The 22,579-nt window shown below is 36.6% G+C and overlaps 1 protein-coding gene across 1 annotated transcript in view; it reads left to right on the top strand.

Annotated features, from left to right (window-relative positions):
* ALDH5F1 (aldehyde dehydrogenase 5F1) overlaps window positions 1-22,579 on the top strand; it is a 369,083-nt gene that overhangs the window by 222,315 nt on the left and 124,189 nt on the right. Inside the window, exons 11-12 of the mRNA XM_089380687.1 lie at window positions 15,493-15,570; window positions 22,306-22,372. Of these exons, the coding sequence (XP_089236813.1) occupies window positions 15,493-15,570; window positions 22,306-22,372 (145 nt within the window). The remainder of the gene's footprint in view (window positions 1-15,492; window positions 15,571-22,305; window positions 22,373-22,579) is intronic.

Below are 22,579 nucleotides of genomic sequence, written 5' to 3'. Positions count from 1 at the left end.
TCTTTAATAAATAATCAAAATGAATGAACTAGAAAACAGGAGCAATTAGGATTTCACTGTTTATCCTAATTCAGAAGAAAACATGGAGAATAATAACAATTGAAAACATAGTGCAATCAAACATATTCTGAATTACTCTTTTTCGTTTATCATTTAGATATGAAACATAGATGATATAATATACAAGGAAAACTCTAAAACATAAAGTATAGAGGACTTATTGATCCGGTGTTTGATTCAAGAAATATGTGGAAAGTCCTTTGCTTCAATTCTTTATCCAGCAAGCCATACAAAAGTTGGTCCAACAACACTTTATTCCAAAATAGTCAATATTACAGCAATGTCTAAGAATCCACCCTCAATACTCCAATTGTGGGAGTATTTATACAAAATTTTTTACAATGAAATATCTCATAACGAAGTGAGATATAAAATGGGGTGACTAATCATATCCTTCAAGAAAATAGGGCTAGAAGACCTCGTAGATGACAGATAAGGCAACCGAATGGTTTGCTATCCCTATTTTCGAGAATGTGCTGGAGTTAGGCCCTATGATTTGGCCTCTTGCTGTCCTTGGTGTAATTATGTGTTGGCTGCTTTGTTTTGACCTTTCTACTGACACACTTTACCTGTATCTGATACTCTTTATTTGTTGATCTCTTTTCATCCTCTTTACCTTCATTGACTGTAGTAAAAATCAAAATTTACCTTTTTCCTAGAATAAATTACAAAATTTCAAGCATTTCTTCCCACCATTTTCGCTGTGGTATTTTGGTTTTCTGAAGCTTTTTGAGGGGTTTCATCTGTTTCTGTATACCTGAAAAATGTAGGCTGAATTGGGAACAAGTTCTTTAGTTCGTGCTCGACATAGAATAATTTCTCTAAGTTGTTGTAGAGCACTCTACCAGTAGGCAATGCTTTTATCTCTGATGCACTTGTTGATGAACCTACTTGGTTCCCTGCATACTTATTCAATTTTTCCACATAATCTTTATGCCTCATTAATCTGTCATTAATCACTAAAGGACTGGGTAGCCCTTTACCTTGCAAAATATTAAACTTCTCCATAAAAGCATTAATCTCTGCCTACATGTCATGACATCTTCTTTCTAAATTCTGCATCAAAGTTTTCTTGGTTAATACCCTTTTGATTTCCAAAATGGTTTCTGTCCTGTCATTAATGCCTAACTCTTCCAGCTGTTCTTTATTTCTAGTATTCAAAAAATGTATGAGCCTGTTGGCTTCCTCAGGCATTTTTCCTAATTCTGCTCTTGTCCTTTGGACTTCTTCTTGGGCTGCCTTCACAAGATCAATCTGCTCAAAAATCACTTGGATGGATGGCCAAACATCATTTATGGATTGAGTGATGTTGGCCCAAAGCATTCTCTTGATTTCTGCTAGAGGCTTGTCAAATGTAAGATCTTTCTCTAATGATTTTACTTTGTTTTCTAACATTTTAATCTCTCTTGTCTTTTCTGCAACATTTATCTTTGAGAGATCATAGCTTTGTTCCATTTTGACATGTTGCTCTTTTACCTTATTTAGTTCTGAAACTTATAGTTTCAGGACCTCCATTGATTTTATTAGCTCTTCTGTGCTTAAATTAGCAGGACTGCCCTGTGCTACCCCTGCTGTTCCTGTTGTTGCTGTACCTGTAACTACCTCTACTGTGACTGGTGGAATACTTGGTGCCAATGTTGCTCCTAGAGTTGATGGGATTGCTGTTGATACTACTGATATCACATTGGGAGTCTGGGAGGTCGACTCTCCCTGCTTATCCTTCAATGCTTTTTCAAGTGCTTGTTCAGTGTCATTCAGTCGTTCATTGAGCTTTAAGAGTAAATCCATCAACTCTTCTTCAGATTTTTGCTTTATAACCTCATTAGTCTGTGGATGTCTTAAGGTGGCAGTTTTAGTTGCTTCCTTAGGACAACAATATCTTCATCTTTCTTTTTGATCAATGCTTCTGTAGCCTTTGCAACTTTGGGATCATGGCCCAATCCAATAATTATTTCTTCTAAGGTTTTTATTCTATTATCTTTGGCCTAAGAGGAGGCCTTTTCCAAGTGTAGTTGAGCCGTAGTGTTGTCCAAAGAATTCTGTAACCTGTGGGCCATCATTGCGTTGCCAGTGAAGGTTGAGTAAATCATTTCTCCCGTTTGCTTATGCAACTCAATTTGATCCAAAGGATGAATATCCTTTGCCATGACTTCAAAATTTGTTCTGAGATAATCTGCTGCTGATCTAGGCTGCTGCACCTTGGGCTTGAAATAGCTCATTATGATCTTGCCTTCTTTGATGTCATAGGCCGACGTCAATCTCTGTTGATTTGTAGGAGCCATCTTCAAATATTGGCTATAAACCTGCAGCCTTAATGGATCATTCTTGGCTTTTATTTCTGTGAATGTTTTCTTGATATCTGAGGCATCAGTCCCTAGTGGCTTGAAAGAAGATATCTCTACACTTTTCTGCCTTTCTAGCTCCTGCCTTTGAGAGCTAGTGGATGTTCCCTCTGTTGGGAAAGTTTGCTGGCTTTCCACTCTCTTTCCTTCTGACTATCTGTATTTTCTTCAGCAAATTCCTCCTCTGAAAGGGGATTTAATCTCTGTCTCTTTGTTCCAGGCTGTCCTGATGGTTCACTGGTAGGGGTAGTTTTTTCCCTATCTCTCTTTTTGTTTCTTTCCTCATTTAGAGGAGTTTGCAGAACTAGAGGCTCTCCCATATTGGTCTGAGTGGGAGGAGTCTGTATTTGAGCCTGTTCTCTGGAAGTTTCAGGCTGCTTGGACATTGTAGGCTGTTCAGTGTGTTGAAAGCTGGTCTCTAATTCCTTGCCCTTGGATGACCCTGTAGCTGGTATACTTGTTTCCTGTGAAGGTTGCTAAGAGGTTCCAGCACTGGAGGCACCAACTTCTGATGTTTGAGATAACTTAAATGGTACCTGCCCAAAAGAATCCAAGTCAAGTGTTTTCTCAAGATCTCTCATAACTTTCTCAAAATTGACTTGTTCCCTATCATGCTCTACTAGGGTACCTTCCCTCCATTCATCCATATTTACATATTTTTCAATTTCTGGAATTCTATGGTGAATATATGGGGACAACTTGTTCTTCATTCTTCTATCACATATAAAGCTGTTGGGATCATATGGTTTCCACCCAAAACTTTTTTGTAACTTAAGATGCTTTTCTAAAAAAATTTCTGCTTCTTTCCATGTTTCTCTAGTGTTGCAGACAAAAGGGCCTAGCTGGTTCTTGATTCTAAGCTGAGCTTTCTTCTTGGCATTACAAAAATGGACTAGGTTTGCATTTATCATTTGCCTGAAATATTCCAATGTAAAGAGTCTCATTGGAACATACTTTGGTAGCTTAAAAGGGCAGAGTTCACACCCATAAATCCTGATTTCTGTGTGATTCTTATATAGGTACCAGTCACCTATCCTGTACTGCTTGGAGAGCTGGAGGATTTTCTTCATATCACCATTTATCCTAGGAGGGGAAACTCCTGTCAATAAAGTGGTTGCTGGATGGACAAATAGGTCAATGAACTCATTGTAGGTGTAAGGGGTCTCAATGGAATTATGGAAAATGGGACTCCAAAAAATGACAGACCTTGGATTGCCTTTGGTGTCAAGTTTCTTGATAGGGAAAGGGAAGTTGTCTGACTGATAATACAATAGAAGATGATAAATGAAAGTAGTGTATTTAAAGACTCTTTCATTGTCCAGTGTTAGGAATTGGTCATGAATTTTGTTGGTAATATAAGAGGCATAATCATAATTAATAGTAGGGGGCTGTCCAGGAGTAAAAATTGACAACAACACTAAGGTTATCTCATCAACATACTCTCCGGAGTTGAATCCCATGATTGAGGCTATCATATCAATAATAATTTTTCCTGTATCTGTAAAGAAAACCTGCAGATAAGGAGGTGGGCCTTTAGGCTGATGTTTAGGGTCCATGAACATCTGACAGATGCGAGTTAGTTCTGATTGAGACAATTGGGGAGCTCTTTCAAGTAAGTATCCCATAGAAAGGGGAGTGAGAGCGTGACTGGAGTGGAATTGCAGCATTTCATTGATGGACTGAGCAGTTATGGGAAAAATGACTGTTTGACTTGGGGACATGACTGCTCTTTGGTTAGGGTCATAATTGGCACAACAGTGATGAATGATATCTGGGAAAACATGGACTAAAGGGAGGAAGTACATGGGAAGGTTGGATTCCCATAGTCCTAAGATGTCAAAGCCATTCAGATAGCTGTCTCTGGCTTGGCAAAAGATTTTAAGGTGGTTTTCATTACCAGATAAGTCTCTTATTTGAAAATATTTATCGGCCAGAGGCAGATAATCTAAATCTTTGTGAGGAGCGTTCATGGGTACAACATTCAAGCTATAGGAGTTTCCATCTTTGGTTCTTGTGGATTTAGAAATGGAATTTGGGTTTTCGTGAAAAATAGTGAAAACAGCAGGTTTGGGAACCTATATAGTGAAACAAAGACTGAATGTATAGTGAAATTGGTCTTTTCTGTGGAATATTCAGTATAAAACCAAAACTTGTAGGGTTTCGGTGGAAATGGGTAAATACCTGTATTGGGGAAGTGAATAGTGCAATGGCAGGATGGATAACAGGTTCTGGACGGCGTCGCTGCAAATTTTCTGACCAGGTGGCGGTTGAAAAGCTTCAGCAGTTGACTGGGACGTCGCTTTGCATGGGAACATAGTTTGTCGTATAAAACATTGAAAATGACATTTCATTGGTTTTATTCGCAAAATCTAGGTTGGCGGGGGTTTTTGGATTATCGGGCGGGTGACGTACGCAGGGAAATGACGTTTTGTCATTTATGGAGGGCGGTAAGCAGTATGTGATCGCACCGCTTTTGGAGGTGGGTGGTTTTCAGCCGGGGGACAACGATTACATTGATTGCACGACGCGTGGCGGAGGTACGGGAGGAAAACCACCCGATCACCACGGGGGCGTGATATTGATACCGACCGTCAGATGATAAGGACGAGATCTAACGGTGGATGGGAGCGGGGTATGGCAGGATTTTAACTGCGACGAGATTTTAAAGCGCGATCACCACAGGGGTGTAGGCGCGATATTGATACCGACCGTCAGATGATAAGGACGAGATCTAACGGTGGATGGGAGCGGGGTACGGCGGGATTTTAACTGCGACAGACCCGATTTAATTAATAGGTTAATAAATCATATCGGGGTGATTGTGAATGGCGGGGAGGTTCTTAATTAACTAGGAGGGTTAATTAATCCCTTTTTGCGGAGCGGGGAGATTAGGTTATTAATGAATCTCAGGTTAATCCATTAATCCCTTTTTAACTTTGTTGATGGTTATAATTAACTGGGGTGGAGTATATAATGATTTGGGGATTTAATATATAATTAAATAATACGGGAAATGGTGGAACTTTATTCGGGAGTTACATAATATGTGTTAAAAGTTAATATAACATAAAATGAGAATAAGCGCTAAGTAAAACATTAGAGAGTATATTCAACTTAGGCTAAAGCGAAAAGGGGATTTATGTAATATTGTGTAATTTTTCTAAGTAAAATGGGATTTTACTTAAGAAAAGACTTATGAGAATGAATGAATGATGGTTTTTAAGTACTTTAGGCTTTTAGATTATTGGGCCAAAGGTCCGGTCTCTCCAGAAGTCAGAGAAATGCTCTAAGCCCCTTTAATTTTCAAAGATCTTAATCCTTTAGGGGGAATTAGTGAAATCTTTAGGGAAAAATGTGAAGGGAAGTTAATTATTTGACCTTGTTTTGCTTGAACTCCATCAAGTGAAATGTCTGCCTTATACTTGTGATAAAAGTGAAAATTAACACATTTATAGACATTATCCATCATAAGTAATTCTGCAACACCATCTACCTACCCTACCTACTTTAGCCTGACATTTTTTCTTCTTTATTAGGGTGCACTTGGACTGGCAAACCCTTATCACACCTTTTCTTTTATATATAGAACTCTATCTAAGTCTAACCTTATTACATCCAAGGGCTCGATTAAACTGTTGAGCTCCTTTTATTCACTCTACCTATCTACTTATCTGCCAAGATTAGATAGTTTGGTCAGATTTTATTCTCTATCTCTAAAACATAAAATTAAAAATATGAACTAGCCAAGTTTGAACTATTTGACTGTTTACCAATTGTGGCATAAGTTACAAGTTGCACACAATTTATTTATTATATAAGAGTAAAAAGTAGTGGCATTTAGACTTGCACACTTTCCTTGGTCTTTCTTTTGGTGGGGTTCATTTTCCTTTACTTTTTTTGACCATTTTATTTCTTTTCACCCTTTGATTTTTCTTTTAGGGTTATACCTTCTTTACATTTTTTAAAATTTTTGATTTTTTACTAATATGGAAAACCTTTGCAACAAGTAAAGGCATGAAAATATTACATAGCTCATCAAGTCAATCATGAAATATGATACCTATTGGTATAGGAGCATAACAGGGAGGACTGTGCGAGTCACGCTCCCCTAAACGTATGATGATGACTGCCAGATGCCTATTAGGGATCAGGTCGATATAACCGACGGTGTCATCCTTGGAGTTTGTAAATTGTTAGGCAAGTATAATTGATGCCATGACATACTCCAGTAGGGGACGGATAGGATGGGAGCGGAAGAGATTAGGAAGGATAGAATGATTTTGTAAATAGTTGGGGAACCTAATGAAATAGAACATGATCATTAAAGTTGCAAACCTAAAGTATTCAAAACACCAAATTTGTAGTGCCCTTACATTAACTAAGAATTTAACCTCAATACACAATCCTAAAAAAAATGTATTAATCTCTATCATAAATATTCATATAAGATAAAACTCTAACTTCCAGACGAAGTTTTCTAAACGACCTATTTATAAAAGTAATATTAAATAAATTATATTAATCAATTAATAAAATAATAAAAATAAACTAATGATAAAATCTTTTAATATAAGTCTAACCTTTATACTAAAATAAAATCAGAAAAATGAAAGTTAATAAAAAAAAAATCAATATACCCTTTTTAAAAAGGGATATATATGACACGAAATGGGAAGGGTGTCATGAGGAAATGAAGCGGTGGGTGCTGGAGGAAGGACGACTACCGCGAAGAATTAGTTTATAAACCAGAAAGAAGAGTTTGGGAACAAGAATCGGGTGGAAGAAGGAAGAATGAAGGGGATACAGTAGAAATAAACTTGAGTTACCTACGGAAAGAGAGCTGGTTGTTCTGAGGTTTCTGGGCACGAGGGAATAGTCTGCTTCAACTGAGAAGCTTACTGGACTGAGTAGTGAGGTTTTACTCAGTTTGGCTGGGTGGTTTCGGTCTTTTAGTAAATGGGAGCAAACTGGAGAAGTTCTGAAACATTTTCATCTGCAGCAGACATTCGCAGCACACCAAGTAAGTACTTATCATTGAATCGAGTAATTAGTCATATGAAGTTTTGCGTAAATTTAGAGCATAAATTTTCTTAAAGTTTCATACTCTGCTTAATATAGATAGCTCTATAAAACTCCTTACAATATTTACAGTTTAGTAAACCTTTATAGTTTCAGAAATGGACCTTTACATCAGCTCAGTCCTTACATTAGGAAGAGTTTGGGAACAAGAATCGGGAGGAAGAAGGAAGAACGAAGGGGATACGGTAGAAATAAACTTGAGTTACCTACGGAAAGAGCGCTGGTTGTTCTGAGGTTTCTAGGCACGGGGGAACAGTCTGCTTCAACTGAGAAGCTTACTGGATTGAGAAGCGAGGTTCTGCTTAGTTTCGTTGGGTGGTTTCGGTCTTTTGGTAAACGGGAGCAAACTGGAGGAGTTCTGAAACATTGTCGTCCGCAACAGACATTCGCAGCATACCAAGTAAGTACTTATCATTGAATCGAGTAATTAGTCATATGAAGTTTTGCATAAATTTAGAACAGAAATTTTCTTAAAGTTTCATACTCTGCTTAAAATAAATAGCTCTAAGACTGCATTCCGGACACACTTTGGGCATTGTGAATTTATTGTGGTACCATTTGGATTAACAAATAATTCATGAATCTTATGAACAATGTTTTCCGCAAATATCTTGATCGATTTGTACAAGTCTTTTTCAATGATATACTCATCTATTCCAAAAATGAGAAAGAGCATGAAGATCATTTACGAATAGTGTTGTCCTGCCTCAAAAAACATCAGTTGTATGGAAAATTATCCAAGTGTTCATTCTTTCAGGAAAAGATTCATTACTTAGGTCATATCATATCAGGTGAAGGGATCTTAGTAGACCCTGAGAAGGTAAAAGCAATCATGGAATGGCCAATACCGAAAAACGCACATGAAGTACGAAGCTTCATGGGTTTAGCCGGTTACTACCGAAGATTTGTGGAAGGATTCTCCAAAATTGCAAAGCCGATTACAACCCTTCAGTGTAAAGATGTTAAGTATGAATGGACTAAGGAATGTAATAAAGCATTCTCTGAACTCAAAAGACTACTGACCAGTGCACCAATCTTAAGAGTTCCTGATATGGACAAAGCTTTTTGGTATGTACTGATGCATCTAAACATGGGTTAGGTGCAGTATTAATGCAGAATAGAGGAGTAATAGCATATGTCTCTAGAAAGTTAAAGCCTCATGAAGAACTCTATGCTACTCACGATTTAGAGTTAGCCGCTGTAGTACTAGCTTTAAAGATTTGGAGACATTATTTGATAGGGTGAAGTTTTACGCTTAAAAGCGACCATCAAAGTCTTCAATATTTGTTCACCCAAAGAGACTTAAATGCTAGACAAAAAAGATGGAATGAATTCCTAAGTGAATATGTCTTTGGAATATCATATATTAAAGGAAAAGAAAATGTAATAGCAGATGCTTTAATCAGAAGACCATGAATATTCTCCCTCATACCTATCAAAGCAGACTTAAGGCAGCGAGTACTAGAACATCTCATAAAGGATAGCTGGTATTTAAAGATAAGATCTAGTCTTGATAGTAAAAAGCCAAAAGAATCTAAGTTTGAAGGATATGAATTAGAAGATGATGGAATCTTAGGATTTCATGGGAGGATGTATATTCCTGATAACAAGGATCTTCCAGACACTATCCATAAGGAAGTTCACAGAGCAGTATATTGTGCACATCCTGGAATAAAGAAAATGTATATGAATACTAAGAAACTTTTCTTCTGGTCAGACATGAAACATGATATCGTTCAATTCATTGCAAGATGTTTGGAATGTCAAGAAGTAAAAGCAGATCATTGTCATCTAGCGAATCTTTTACAACTTCACGACATTCCTGTGATCAAATGGGAGATTATTTCTATGGATTTTATCACTGGGCTACCTCTTACTTCTCAAAGACACAATGCAGTTTTGGTAGTAGTGGATAAATTAACGAAAAGCACCCATTTCATTCCCGTAAGAGATACTTATAACATTACTGACGTAGCTCGAGAATTCATAAATGAAATTATCAGATTTCATGGAGTACCTAAGAAGATTATATGAGATAGAGATTCACGATTCACTTCAAGATTCTAGACTTGCATGCAGTCAGCCTTAGGAACTCAATTAAATTTAAGCATAGCTTATCATCCTGAAACTGATGGGAAAACAGAAAGGGTAAATCAAATATTTGAAGATATGTTGAAGATGTATGTTATGGATCAGCAATCATAATGGGAAAAGTACTTATCCTTAGTCGAATTTGCATGCAATAATAGTTACCACAGTTCAATCGGAATGCCTCCATTTGAAGCATTATATGGCAGACCTTGCAGAACACCGTTAAGTTGGGACAGCTTAGAAGATCGAGTGATAATAGGACCAGAATTAATCCAAGAAATGGAAGAGCAGGTAAAACAAATTAGATAGTGGTTAAAGGAATCATAGGGTAGACAAAAGAGTTATGCTGATGCTCACAGAACTGATAAGAAGTATAAAGTAGGGGATCAGGTTTTCATCCGCATCAAATCTAATAAAAGTACTATCCGATTCGGAAAAGGGACAAAATTATCACCTTGATTTATTGGACCATTTAAAATCATGGAAAGAGTTGGACCTGTCGCCTATTGTCTTGCACTGCCACCTCACTTGCATAAAGTTCATGATGTATTTCATATATCTGTATTAAGGCATTACATAGCTGACCAATCTCATAACCTTCAATGGAAGGAACTACGGGTATCGGACGAAGGAACCATATCGGTCAAATTATTACGTATACTAGAATGTAGAGTTCGACAATTCAGAAATCATCTAGTAGACCAAGTTAAGGTTCAGTGGGACAGGTATAGTCTTGGATCAGCTACTTGGGAAGATACGAAAATTATATGTCAAAAATACCCCAACTTGTGTCAATTTTGAAGAACTTTAAACCATGTTTTGTATATATTTGCTTTACTTTAAATCAAAGACTCAGAATCATTTTGAAATGATCATATATAAACGTGAAATTTTATGACGTAATATCTGTTTAATTCCTCTAGTACATGGATACCAAGACGGAACATGTTATTGATCCTACTAAATTATAGTCATCAAAGTAAAGTTTAAATATTTGAGTAATTTTGCTTCTGATGGGAATTAAATTGTGTTGCACGAATACCCACACTCGGGGGTGGGGTTCTCGAACCCGTCCCGAGTTCCCGCACCCAAGTACCGGATTCGGGTATGGGTTCTTCCTAGACGAACCTAGAAGAACCGGGTTCTTCCATGAAAAACCGGGTTCTTCAAAAAAAAAAATTTGGGTTCTTTTCCTTTAACGGGTTCTTGGGTTCTTCGGGTGCTTGGGTTCTTGGGTTCTTCGGGTTGGGTTCTTCATAAAAAAACTATATTAAAAATATAATTAATAATATATAGTTGGATTGAGGTTAAGAACAAAGTGCATACATTTGTTGTAGGAGATAGATCACACCCACAGACAGAGGACATCTATGCAGAATTGCAGTGACTAACAGGGTTGATGAAGGAAGCAGGGGATGTACCTGATGTGCACTTTATGTTGCATGATAAGAAACAGGAGCAGGTGGTAGTGATCATCACATGATGTGCAATAGGAGTGGTGGGAATCTTCATTGTTTTACAAGAGGAAGAAGCTTATATTTTGTTTGTGCTTTTCAGCAAGTTGTAAAGACCACTGAAGTCTCATCAAAAGAGCAAGAAGTGCATATGTCGTAATTGCCACTATTCTGCCAAGTTCATAAATGAGGTCACCATGCAGGAAACCGTCCTGAGTGATTTAATCCACTTCATTATTTCCTCAACTCTGTTTTTTTGGGATTTATATTGAGGCTTAAGTAAAATAAGTTAGCTGGAAGTGCTATATTATTCTGTTGGTGTCTCTACAAAGGGAGTGGAGGTTTGAGGATTGTTTACTGTTTTCATGTATCATGCCAAAGGCTATATCTCCCTAGGGCATTTCTCAAGGACAAGAGCCCATACAACAAGTTTGAAGTAGCATGGGTATTTTCAAAATTTTTAGGTTGAAGTTACATCAAGATATTCAACTTTTCAAGTGAACAAAAGATGTGAGTGGACTGTCGACCTCCTTGGATATATGATTGCAGAGAGCTTGTCTGGGCAGAATAGGGATCGGGCTTCAGTTAGAGACCTTTCAGGTAATGACTTATAAATAACAGTAAAGGCATCTTCAGAGACACTCTTGTTCTATTTTTGCTCATGATGAGAAGTGTTGAAATTCAAATCTCACATAAATACATATAAGATGTAGATGTATGCACACAAATCGATGCATACACATAGACAGACATTAATGGACATAGAGAGAACAGACATTAATGGACATAGAGAGATGCACACAAGAATTATAGTTTATAGCTATAATGTATTATTCCATATGTTGGCTTGACAAGAGACGCTTGTCAGCAAGCTGTATAATTGACTTTGTATTGATTTCATGTGTTTCATTTTTGGATGAAAATATGGTGCAGCTCTAAATTGAATAAGTTAATTGCTTCAAGCAACAGATGTTATGCTTGTCTGTATAAAACAATAGTTAATATCTTCACTCTTTTTTATGGTAGCTAACACTGGGGACTTGTGTTTGAGGGTCAAATAGGTAACATAACAATTGAGAAAGGTCTGAAATTCTGTTGGATTTGGAAAATAAAATGAAAGATAAGCATAGGAAGAGAAATTGGAAGCATGGAAAAGGATGGACACTTTAGCAGTGTGATTAGAAAAACAATGATGCCTGCAATGTTAATATGGCAATATAGAGTTAGGGAACAAGTTTGACCTGCAAAACTGTATTTGATAGGATGCTTGCGTGGTATGCGGTTTCGTGGAACTCAATGACAGTAGGATATGCTGACCACAATTGTTGCATGGATGCTTTCCAATTTGTGGCAGAATGCTTTGGTTTGGCATAAATCCAAACCAGGTGATCTGCACTATTATTCTGAAGGCATGTGCCAGATTGCCATCAGATGAAAATGGTAAGCAGGTCCATTTATGCATTATCAGAATGGCTTTGGAAAAAATATACAAATTCAAATTTCATATATATTATTAATTATATTTTTTCAACTTTAATATATTTCATATATATTATTAATTATATATATATATATGAAATATTAATTAGTAATATGCACGTTTAAATGATTATCATTAAAGTTTTCTTGTTTAAAATTTAAAGTTGAAAAAATATACAAATCCAAATTTCATATATATTATTAATTATAAATTTATAATTTATAATTTATAAAATATAATTATTAAAATTTAATATTATTATATTACCCGACGAACCCACGCACCCTGTTTCCAAAAATGACGTCCCCGTCCCTGCACCCACATTTCCTGGTAACTTAGGAATTAAGATATTATAATTTTGTTTCATTTATGCATATCAATATGATTGATGAGATAGAAATCAAAGAATGATTATATTTTAATATGAAAGTTAATGACATGAATAGAATATGGCAAAGTATGTTATATTGTAGTTGACATGTGTGAATTATACATAAGCTATTTGCTTTTTTTTTTTTGAATATGTTAATGCATATTTTATAAATACATGGACAAGTGTTTATGATTGCAGATAATATCCGTTACCAAAACGACCACGTGATGGCAGAAACCTCAGCACAATTAAGGCTCAAAGAGATTCCATGATAGGATATTAACCCTGATTCTATTGGGAGGGGTGGTGGTGTTGCCCACCGTGTATCCTCCGAAACCTGGAGTCACGGGAAGATTGTGTGAGTCACGCTCCCCTAGACGTGTGATGATGACTGCCAGATGCCTACTATGGATCAGGTCGATATAACCGACGTTGTCATCCTTGGAGTTTATAAATGGTTAGGTCAGTATCACTGACGCCATGACATACTCTAGTAAAGGACGGATAGGATGGGAGCGGAAGAGATTAGGAAGGATAGAATGATTTTGTAGATAGTTGGGGAATCTAATGAAATAAGACATGATCATTAAAGTTATAAACCTAAAGTATTCAAAACACCAAATTTGTAGTGCTCTTACATTAAGTAAGAATTTAACCTCAATACACAATCCTAAGAAAAATGTACTAATCGCTATCATAAATATTCATATAAGATAAAACTCTAACTTTGGGACGAAGTTTTTTGAAGGGGGTGTATGTAACGACCTATTTATAAAAGTAATATTAAATAAATTTATATAAATAAATTATATTAATTAATTAATAAAATAATAAAAATAAACTAATGATAAAATATTTTAATATAAGTCTAACTTTTATATTAAAATAAAATCAGAAAAAGGAAAATTAATTAAAAAAAATCTATATACCCTTTTTAAAAAGAAATGTATATGACACGACATGGGAAGGGTTTCATGAGGAAATGAAGCGGTGGGTGCTGGAGGAAGGACGACCACCGCCAAGAATTAGTTTATAAACCAGAAGGAAGAGTTTGGGAACAGGAATTGGGAGGAAGAAGGAAGAACGAAGGGGATACGGTAGAAATAAACTTTTGTTACCTACAGAAAGAGAGCTGGTTGTTCTGAGGTTTCTGGGCATGGGGGAGCAGTCTGCTTCAACTGAGAAGCTTACTGGACTGAGTAGCGAGGTTTTGCTCAGTTTCGCTGGGTGGTTTCGGTCTTTTAGTAAATGGGAGCAAACTGGAGGAGTTTTGAAACATTTTCATTTGCAACAAACATTCACAACAAACCAAGTAAGTACTTATCATTGAATCGATAATTAGTCATATGAAGTTTTGCATAAATTTAGAACAGATATTTTCTTAAAGTTTCATACTCTGCGTAAAATAGATAGCTCTATAAAACTCCTTACAATATTTACAGTGTAGTAAACCTTTATAGTTTCAGAAATGGACCTTTACATCAGCTCAGTCCTTACAGTTGTGGAACTGCTTTCATGTCATTTGAAACTGTCTCATTGGAATTGTGAGGTCACGATGACCAAGAATATGTAAACATCTCTAGATTCTTAACCATGTGGGCTTTGGACCTTTGGCTCTTTGGAAAAATCAAATTTCTAAAAATAGCAGTGTTGTCAGAATTTGGTGACACTGACTGACTCTGAAATAAGCTCTAATCATCGTGAATCTCTGGATGCACTTGTAGTTTTACCAGCATGATGGAATCTCACTGGATCTTAGGCCTCCAGTTGCATAGGCAATCTGGGGTTAAAACTGTTTCAACTTTCAACACAGTTTTTACCAAACAACATTGCAAAAATTAGCTGGTCTCACTTCCAATCGGATAATCTCCATTACTTTTTTCTTGAGGCTAGTTTGTCTTGAAATCATTTAGCAAGATGTACTGGACAGGAAAGACATGTAAATGAACAAGATTTCAGTTTCACCTAGTTAGGTAAAATATATTTAGGAGAAAAAGTCATAGTTTGAGCTTCCTTTGTCTTTTGCAAAAACTAATAAGAGTCATTCTATTACATCCTTTTATATATGTCAGGGCTTTGAAACTAACTCTTGGAAGTAGTTTTTCCCGCGTAAAATGTAGCTGGAACTGTAATATAACAGGAATCTAGGCTCTAGACCATCTTTTTTTTGGGTGAAGATTGTGAACAGTGGATGATTTTAGACTATAGTTACTGTAGTTTTTAGTCTCTAGGCATGTGAGTTAATCATATGGCATTCTGAGTTAATCATATGGTTTTCAAATGTACCCTTCCACGAGTTTTTTCTGACAAGCTTTTATTATTGAAACATTCCACTTATCTGTTTGATTAGTTGTGATGTTCAAAATCTGCTGGATGTATTGCTTAGACTTCTAGATGCTGTGCTTGGGTCTTGCATTTTCTATGCCAGCCTGCTTTGAAGTAGTTTTGCTTTTTTTTTAAGAGTATGGATGGAAATGTAATTGGACCGGAGTTTAATGATTGGTATTACAGGTTTGGCAACATAAGTTAGGTTGGCAATTTAGGGGAAAGGTCTTTCTATTTACAATGCCCCATGTGAGACATGTCTGTTTTTTGTGACAAATACATTTGTAGGTCTCCTTGGAGCTTGGTGGAAATGCACCTTGTATAATCTTTGATGATGCAGATCTTGAGGTTGCAGTAAAAGGAACTGTAAGTACTCGTTGAATATATGTCCATTTGCAATGGCCATGCTACCATATATTTCATATTTTGAGCATTTGAACTAGCTTAAGTTTCCTCATTAATTCTTTTCTATTTGAGCATATTAGAAGTATTGACATTGCTTTATACAGAATCGAAAAAATATGTTTTACCACTGCAAATTTCAGAATGAGATAATGGCAATTAAGACTGCCAATTTTAATCCACAGGCTTATTCGATCAATATTGTAATGTGAGAACTTTTTTTTTTGCTGTTCTCTGTCCCCAACTATTGTTGAGAACCTAGGGCATTGATGATTAGGGGATTTCTCTTTTAGATAAGTGCTTGTGATATGCTTTTACTTCTTGGATTATGATCTTCTCTTCGTGATATTATTAATGTGCACTTTTCATCAAGACAATTACCAAATAAACAATAGAAGACAAGAGACACAATATGTAGGCTTGTCAGCCAGGGCCAAAACCTCTCACTCTTTGAGAGGAAAACCCAATTAAAAATTCTTCTTATAGATCTTCAATTGACGAATACCAAGACCATGACCAAGACCCTTGACTTTAGTGTCCTCCCAAGACCCTTGTCACTAGCCTCCTTGATGCTTTACCTCTTCCCTTTCTCAGCTTCCTTCTAGAGTCTCAAATTGCTGTTCTCTGTCTAGCTCTCAACTTCCTTCCCTTCTCGGCTTCTTTGATATTTCTGGTCCTCGACTTCTTCTTCTTCCTTTTGATCTCGGCTGCCTTGGTCCTCGACCTTCTCTTGTAGGCTAGTAGCCCTACCATCGAAACCCTAATATATTCTTCTTCAGCTCCATCTAGAGAGGCTTTATTCCCATACAATACACAACAGTTACTTTGACTTCTTGTGGATACCTTCAGCTCTACTTTCCTTGCACATGGGAGGACAAACTAACCCAAAACCGAAACTGGAATATCTTCGATCTTCTTCCTTCTTGCTTCGCTGATATGAAGACTTCTTGTAGAGGCTATCTCGTACTTCTTGCTCAACTTGCTTAACCGAATTCATGTCTTTCAGATGAGGTCTAGTATGGGTATATATATACAACGTTGATCATGACCCTTAGGCCGACACGACCTCTTGGATGGAAGCCGACTTTATCTTCTAGATTCTTCTCCTCGTTTAGGCCGACTTGGAGAGTGCTAGTGACAAGGTCTTGGAGGAATACTTTTCATAGACAAGTGTGACTCTTTACGATGTGTAACATGACTTCTTTACATGACAATGACTCTTTTATTCTTTTATGACTAGATGACAAAATTCCTAAAGGCTCTCAATGGGAGCCTTGACTCAAAAATAAAATCTCTTGCTCATGAAACCCATGATGCAAGCATTACAATATTTTATTTTTCTTCTTTACATCTCTTTACATAAAATCACAATTACATGTCATTATGAAGATCGAACCTAGTTACACTTTTCAACACTCCCTCTTAACTAGGGAGGTATTCATAATGGTACTTGGTCATTCTCAATCTGAAGAATTTCTCATAAGAAGAATCAGATTGGTAACCCATTTGTTTAGCATCATATCAACCAACATTGTTACATTGCAAGGCCTTGACTAACAAATCTATCTCTCCACAAGATTTGAGCTCAATGCTGGCAAGACCAATGATTTATAGACACTCTCATCATTGTCTCTCTCGGAACATACCCTACCCGGGTACTCAGGGTGTGTTCCATGAGGACTATTCTTATCTTGGACTCCCTAGCCCTCAAAGAATATCGATGCTCTACGACTACTCTTCTATTGGATGCCCTGTCTCATCTTCAAAGAGTATCGGGTGCCAACTGATTACCCAATCCTCTCATTCTGTCTTCCCAAGTGAAGACCAAAATGATGTGTCTATCTCTCCCTCTCAATTTTGGAGGACATATCTATTCCATTAAAGGATTTTACTCATCCCTACACAAGAAATGTACCTAAGCTCCCTTTGGCTCAGGAATTTCCAAGTTTCTTCCAGGTAAGAAACTTTCCCAGCGCCCTCTCAAAATGGGGGTCTTCAACAGCTTCTCAGGTGGAGATGATGGGGCAACCAGTTGTTTCAAGAACTCCTTTCTTCGATGTCATGAATTTCTTCTTTATTGTGGAGTCTTCATCTTTTGGGGACTTCTTCATAGGGCACCGACCATCCATCACTTTCATCCATCAGTCGTCATCATTCATTTTATCGTAAAGTGATCCATCAGTCTTCATCTGGCATTTCTTCATGTTCTGCTACCTTCATCAGACTTTCTTTTCTTGGAAGGTTCTTGCATCCTTCTACAAGGTTCTTCATGGAAGCCATTCATAACTCTTCCCTTCGGTAGTTCTGCATAAGCCCTTCCAGATACTAGTTTATAAATAATGAATACTCAAATCATAATTACCTTGTGATGGTTTTTCATCATGACATCTTCTTGTAGGCGTCAACATCCTGCATACATGTTGACACATCTATTTAAAGATATGTATTGTCAAGGGTCTCTATCTTTTATCATAGTCTTCATATCTTTCCGGGAGATTTCTTAGGCAAATCTTCTTGGTCTTTCGGATGTTGACTTCCTTTACCATAGTTGCATAGCTTCATGATCTCTTCCTTCCTTTCTTCACATATTTCATTCCCAGGAGCTTCAGAGTTCCTCAGTTGTAATCAAAACACCTCATACTTCCATATGAGGACATATTATGTTGATTTCATCTAATAAATATGTGACTCATGCATTCTAGCATTCTTTTGAGGGAGGAGATTCCTTCTTTGATCATGCCTCTTAAGAGCAATGATCCATGTTATCTGTAACCATATGACATGACTTCCACAATATTAAATTTGAGCATACATACCTCATCTTTCCTCTGGGCCATCCATACTTCCTGCAACAGCTTCCTTTGAATGAAGGAATTTCATTCCCTTGATCTACTTCACTGTCATGTTATCATACCATCATTCTATGAATTCCACAAGATTGGAATTCTTGAAGAAACACTTACTTTTCCTTTTGATTGGAGAATTGGTGATTCCATGAGAGAATCTTTGAGGATTTTTCATATCCTATCCAACCGATGCTACCTTTTTGTATGATAATCCAGATGACTTCTATAACTATCACTTGAGCTTTCAATGAGGTTTCCAAGAGCTATACCCTACATAGTTGACTTCCATAGGTTTTGTTCCAGACATTCATCATATGTCACGAGCTCTTACTTCTAATGCTTCTACCATGATGTCATTTTCTACTATAATGCATCCTATCTTATTTACAATGCTTCCTATCTACAACAGAAGAGTACCTTTTTAATGAAGGAGATTCTTTCACTTCTTCTTAGGCTTCTTTGTCTTAGGCTCTTCTTCTTCGGTAATATGGGCTTCTTCCTTATTTCTCTTTTTATTGTTCCTTTTAGGACAATCTCTTCTATAGTGCCCATATTCTTGACATTTATAGCACTGATCCTTAGCCATGTTCTTCTTTTTCTTTTGAGGGCCAAATTTACCAAACTTCCCTTTTCTTTTTGTCACTAATTGATCCCTTTCATCTGATCTTTTGTCACTTACTTTCTTTAACCTGTCTTCTTCTGCCTTGCATAGAGACCATAATTTGATGAATGGGATAGCTTCCTCTTCCTTAGTAGATATGAGGTTACCTTGTTCATCAGTCAATGCATTTAGAATAATGGAGATCATTTCTTTATCAGATACCATCTCTCCTAGATCTTGCAATTGAGTTTTTATTTGAGATGCTTTTGAAAGGCATGAAGATATCCCTTCATCCTTTGATACCTTCAATTTATATAGCTTAGATCTAAGTGATATGATCTTTTCTATTGTACTCTCAGAGAAAATTTCTACCAGCTCATCATATATCTCTTTATATGTCTTCAACTCGGCTACATAGGGAATGAGAGGATCTTTGATAAATTCCTTAAGAATCTTTTGAGCCTTTAGATCCCTTTCCATGTATTCAGATAAAGCTTGTTCTTTGGATGGCTTGGAGACCTTTACATGGACAAGGTTAATGACTTCATTTACTTTGACGACTATGTCTATCCTTCTTTTCCATTCAAGGAATTTTGATATCCCAGGCAGCTTATGGTTCTCCTTGAACCATGAAGTTTTTTTATTATATTATAAGAAAAAGGTACTTACTTGTGAAGATAGAATTTTCAACTTGATGATGATGACGAACTTGATGCTTCAAATGATCCTTTTGAGAAGGTTCTTACTTTGACGAGGGAAGACTGCCTTCTTTAGGATGATATTCTTCCAAATGAGATCCTTGCTTCAATAACGAGAAGATTGCCTTTCGATCTAGCCTTCCTTAGTTTTGAAGAGCTTCCACTTCTTTCGTGATATATGAGTGATGATCCCAGAAGTGCTTCTAGAGTTTTGGTCTTTCTTCCTGCTTCCTTCTTGACGATGATTTCAAGACCCTTTTCCAGAGTATATTTCTTCGATCTAGGGTTTTTGGTATGATGAAGATATTGATCTCTTGCTTGGAGTTCTTTGACTTGCTTTGATCCTTCTTTGATGCTTGATTCTCGTGTGTCTTTTTTCTTGAATGCCCCTTCTTGACTTCAGCACCTTAGCTCCGATACCATGTTGAGAAATGTAGGGCATCGATGATTAGGAGATTTCTCTTTTAAATAATTGCTTGTGATATGCTTTTGCTTCTTGGATTATGACCTTCTCTTCATTATATTATTAATGTGTTCTTTTTATCAAGATAATTACCAAATAAACAATAGAAGACAAGAGACACAGTATGTAGGCTTGTCATCCAGGGCCAAAACCTCTCACTCTTTAAGAGGAAAACCCAATTTGAAATTCTTCTTATAGATCTTCAATTGACGAATACCAAGACCATGACAAAGACCCTTGACTTTAGTGTCCTCCCAAGATCCTTGTCACTAGCCTCCTTGATGCTTTACCTCTTCCCTTTCCTGACTTCCTTCTAGAGTCTCGAACTGCGCTTCTCCGTCTAGCTCTCGGCTTCCTTCCCTTCTCGGTTTCTTTGACCTTTCTGGTCCTCGGCTTATTCTTCTTCCTCTTGATCTCGACTGCCTTGGTCCTCAACCTTCTCTTGCAGGCCGGTAGCTCTACCACCGAAACCCTAATATATTCTTCTTCAGCTCCATCTAGAGAGGCTTTATACCCATACAATAGACATCAATTACTTCAACTTCTTCTAGATACCTTCGCTCTACTTTCTTCGCACATAGGAGGACAAAATAACCTAAAACTGAAACTGGAACATCTTTGATCTTCTTCCTTCTTGCTTCGTTGATATGAAGACTTCTTCTGGAGGCTATCTTGCACTTCTTGCTCAACTTGCTTAACCAAATTCATGTCTTTCAAATGAGGCTGAGTATGGGTATATATACAAGGTTGATCATGACCCTTAGGCCGACATGACCTCTTGGATGGAAGCCGACTTTATCTTCTAGATTCTTCTCTTCGTTGTAGGCCGACTTGGAGAGGGTTATTGACAAGGTCTTGGAGGGATACATTTCATAGACAAGTGTGATTCTTTACAATGTGTAACATGACTTCTTTACATGACAATGGCTCTTTTATTCTTTTAGGACTAGATGACAAAATTCCTAAAGGCTCTCAATGGGAGCCTTGACTCAAAAATAAAATCTCTTGCTCATGAAACCCATGATACAAACATTACAATATTTTATTTTTCTTCTTTACATCTCTTTACATAAAATCAAAATTACATGTCATTATGAAGACCGAACCTAGTTACACTTTTCAACAACTATGACATCAAAAATGGCATATACTTGAACACCCAGCTAGTGTAAATTTGGCATGCAAACCTTGCTTGGTGAGGGGGCAATTTCATGTTTTAGCCTGATGTTGGATGTCTGGTTTTAATTTTAAGTTTACTAGTGCGATGTAAAACGTATTTTACAAAAGAAGGAAATGTTGTTGATCTTAGACTTGATCACCGTTAATGGACAAAATTTGACCAAATTATCAAGGCTTTCCTTGTTCAATACAGGAAGATGCTTCTTTTGCAAGAATGGCATGCCTTCATTTGGAAAAAGGGGAAGAATTCCTCTTTGTAATAAAACAGTCAATCTCTTATATGTCTTTTCTTGCAATTGGTCAATATTGAAGTGTAACCTTAGATTTTGGAGTAAGTCGAAGGTTACTTTTCTTAGGTTATTACTTATGATGAGCATTACGATGTGCTCATACCTAGCTTGTAAAATTTGCTATGGATGTCTGCTAAAGCAAGAGTGAGAGATTTTCCATGGGTCCATTTTTTGGTTGACCTGCATATAGAAATGTGACAATGTTAAGTTTTAGCTATGCATTATGATTCTTAGTAATAGATGATATTTGATAAAATGAATCATCCAAATTTATATTAGAAACTAACATGACTTTCGTTTCTTGTTTTTGTATTTGTTGGGTTTCTATGCTATTATTAGAGTTTAATGAGACTTCTTTTCCCTGTCAACCTTTTAAAAAGCCAACTGAAAATTTCTGGAAATTGTTGATGGGTTTATTGCTCTACAGTTGTAACTCTAAAATTTTTCTTCCCCTTCCTTTGTAGGGGATTTTGAATGGAGTATTGTCAGTGGAATTGAAAAGAAAGTGTTGATGCTTTTTATTTGAGATATTCATTTTCATCCATACCAATGGTTTTAATGGAACCAAACATGTTTCTTTCTTAATATTTCATGCCTTTGATTGTGCTATGATGGTATGCAGTTGGCAGCAAAATTTCGTAACACTGGACAAACTTGCGTTTGTGTTAATAGAATATTAGTGCAAGATGGTAAGTGTTTATAGTCTTGGTTTCTCTCCAATTTAATATTCAAAATTCCTAGTCTCTTGCATTTGAATTTTGAATATATGATTGTATGGACAGATTATGTGGACAGATTATGTAATCTTTATCTTTTCTAATTTCCATTTCAATTCTTTCATAAACAGAGGAGTAGCTTCTGATTTACAAATACCGTCCTTTTAACTTTGGAAACTC

The sequence above is a fragment of the Pinus tabuliformis genome, chromosome J (genome assembly GCF_031772625.1).
Source record: "Pinus tabuliformis cultivar Carrire ecotype Pingquan chromosome J, CPIR1, whole genome shotgun sequence".
NCBI lineage: Eukaryota > Viridiplantae > Streptophyta > Pinopsida > Pinales > Pinaceae > Pinus > Pinus tabuliformis.
The sequence above is the reverse complement of the archived record's forward strand: the minus strand, read 5'-3'. Positions and strand labels throughout refer to the sequence as shown.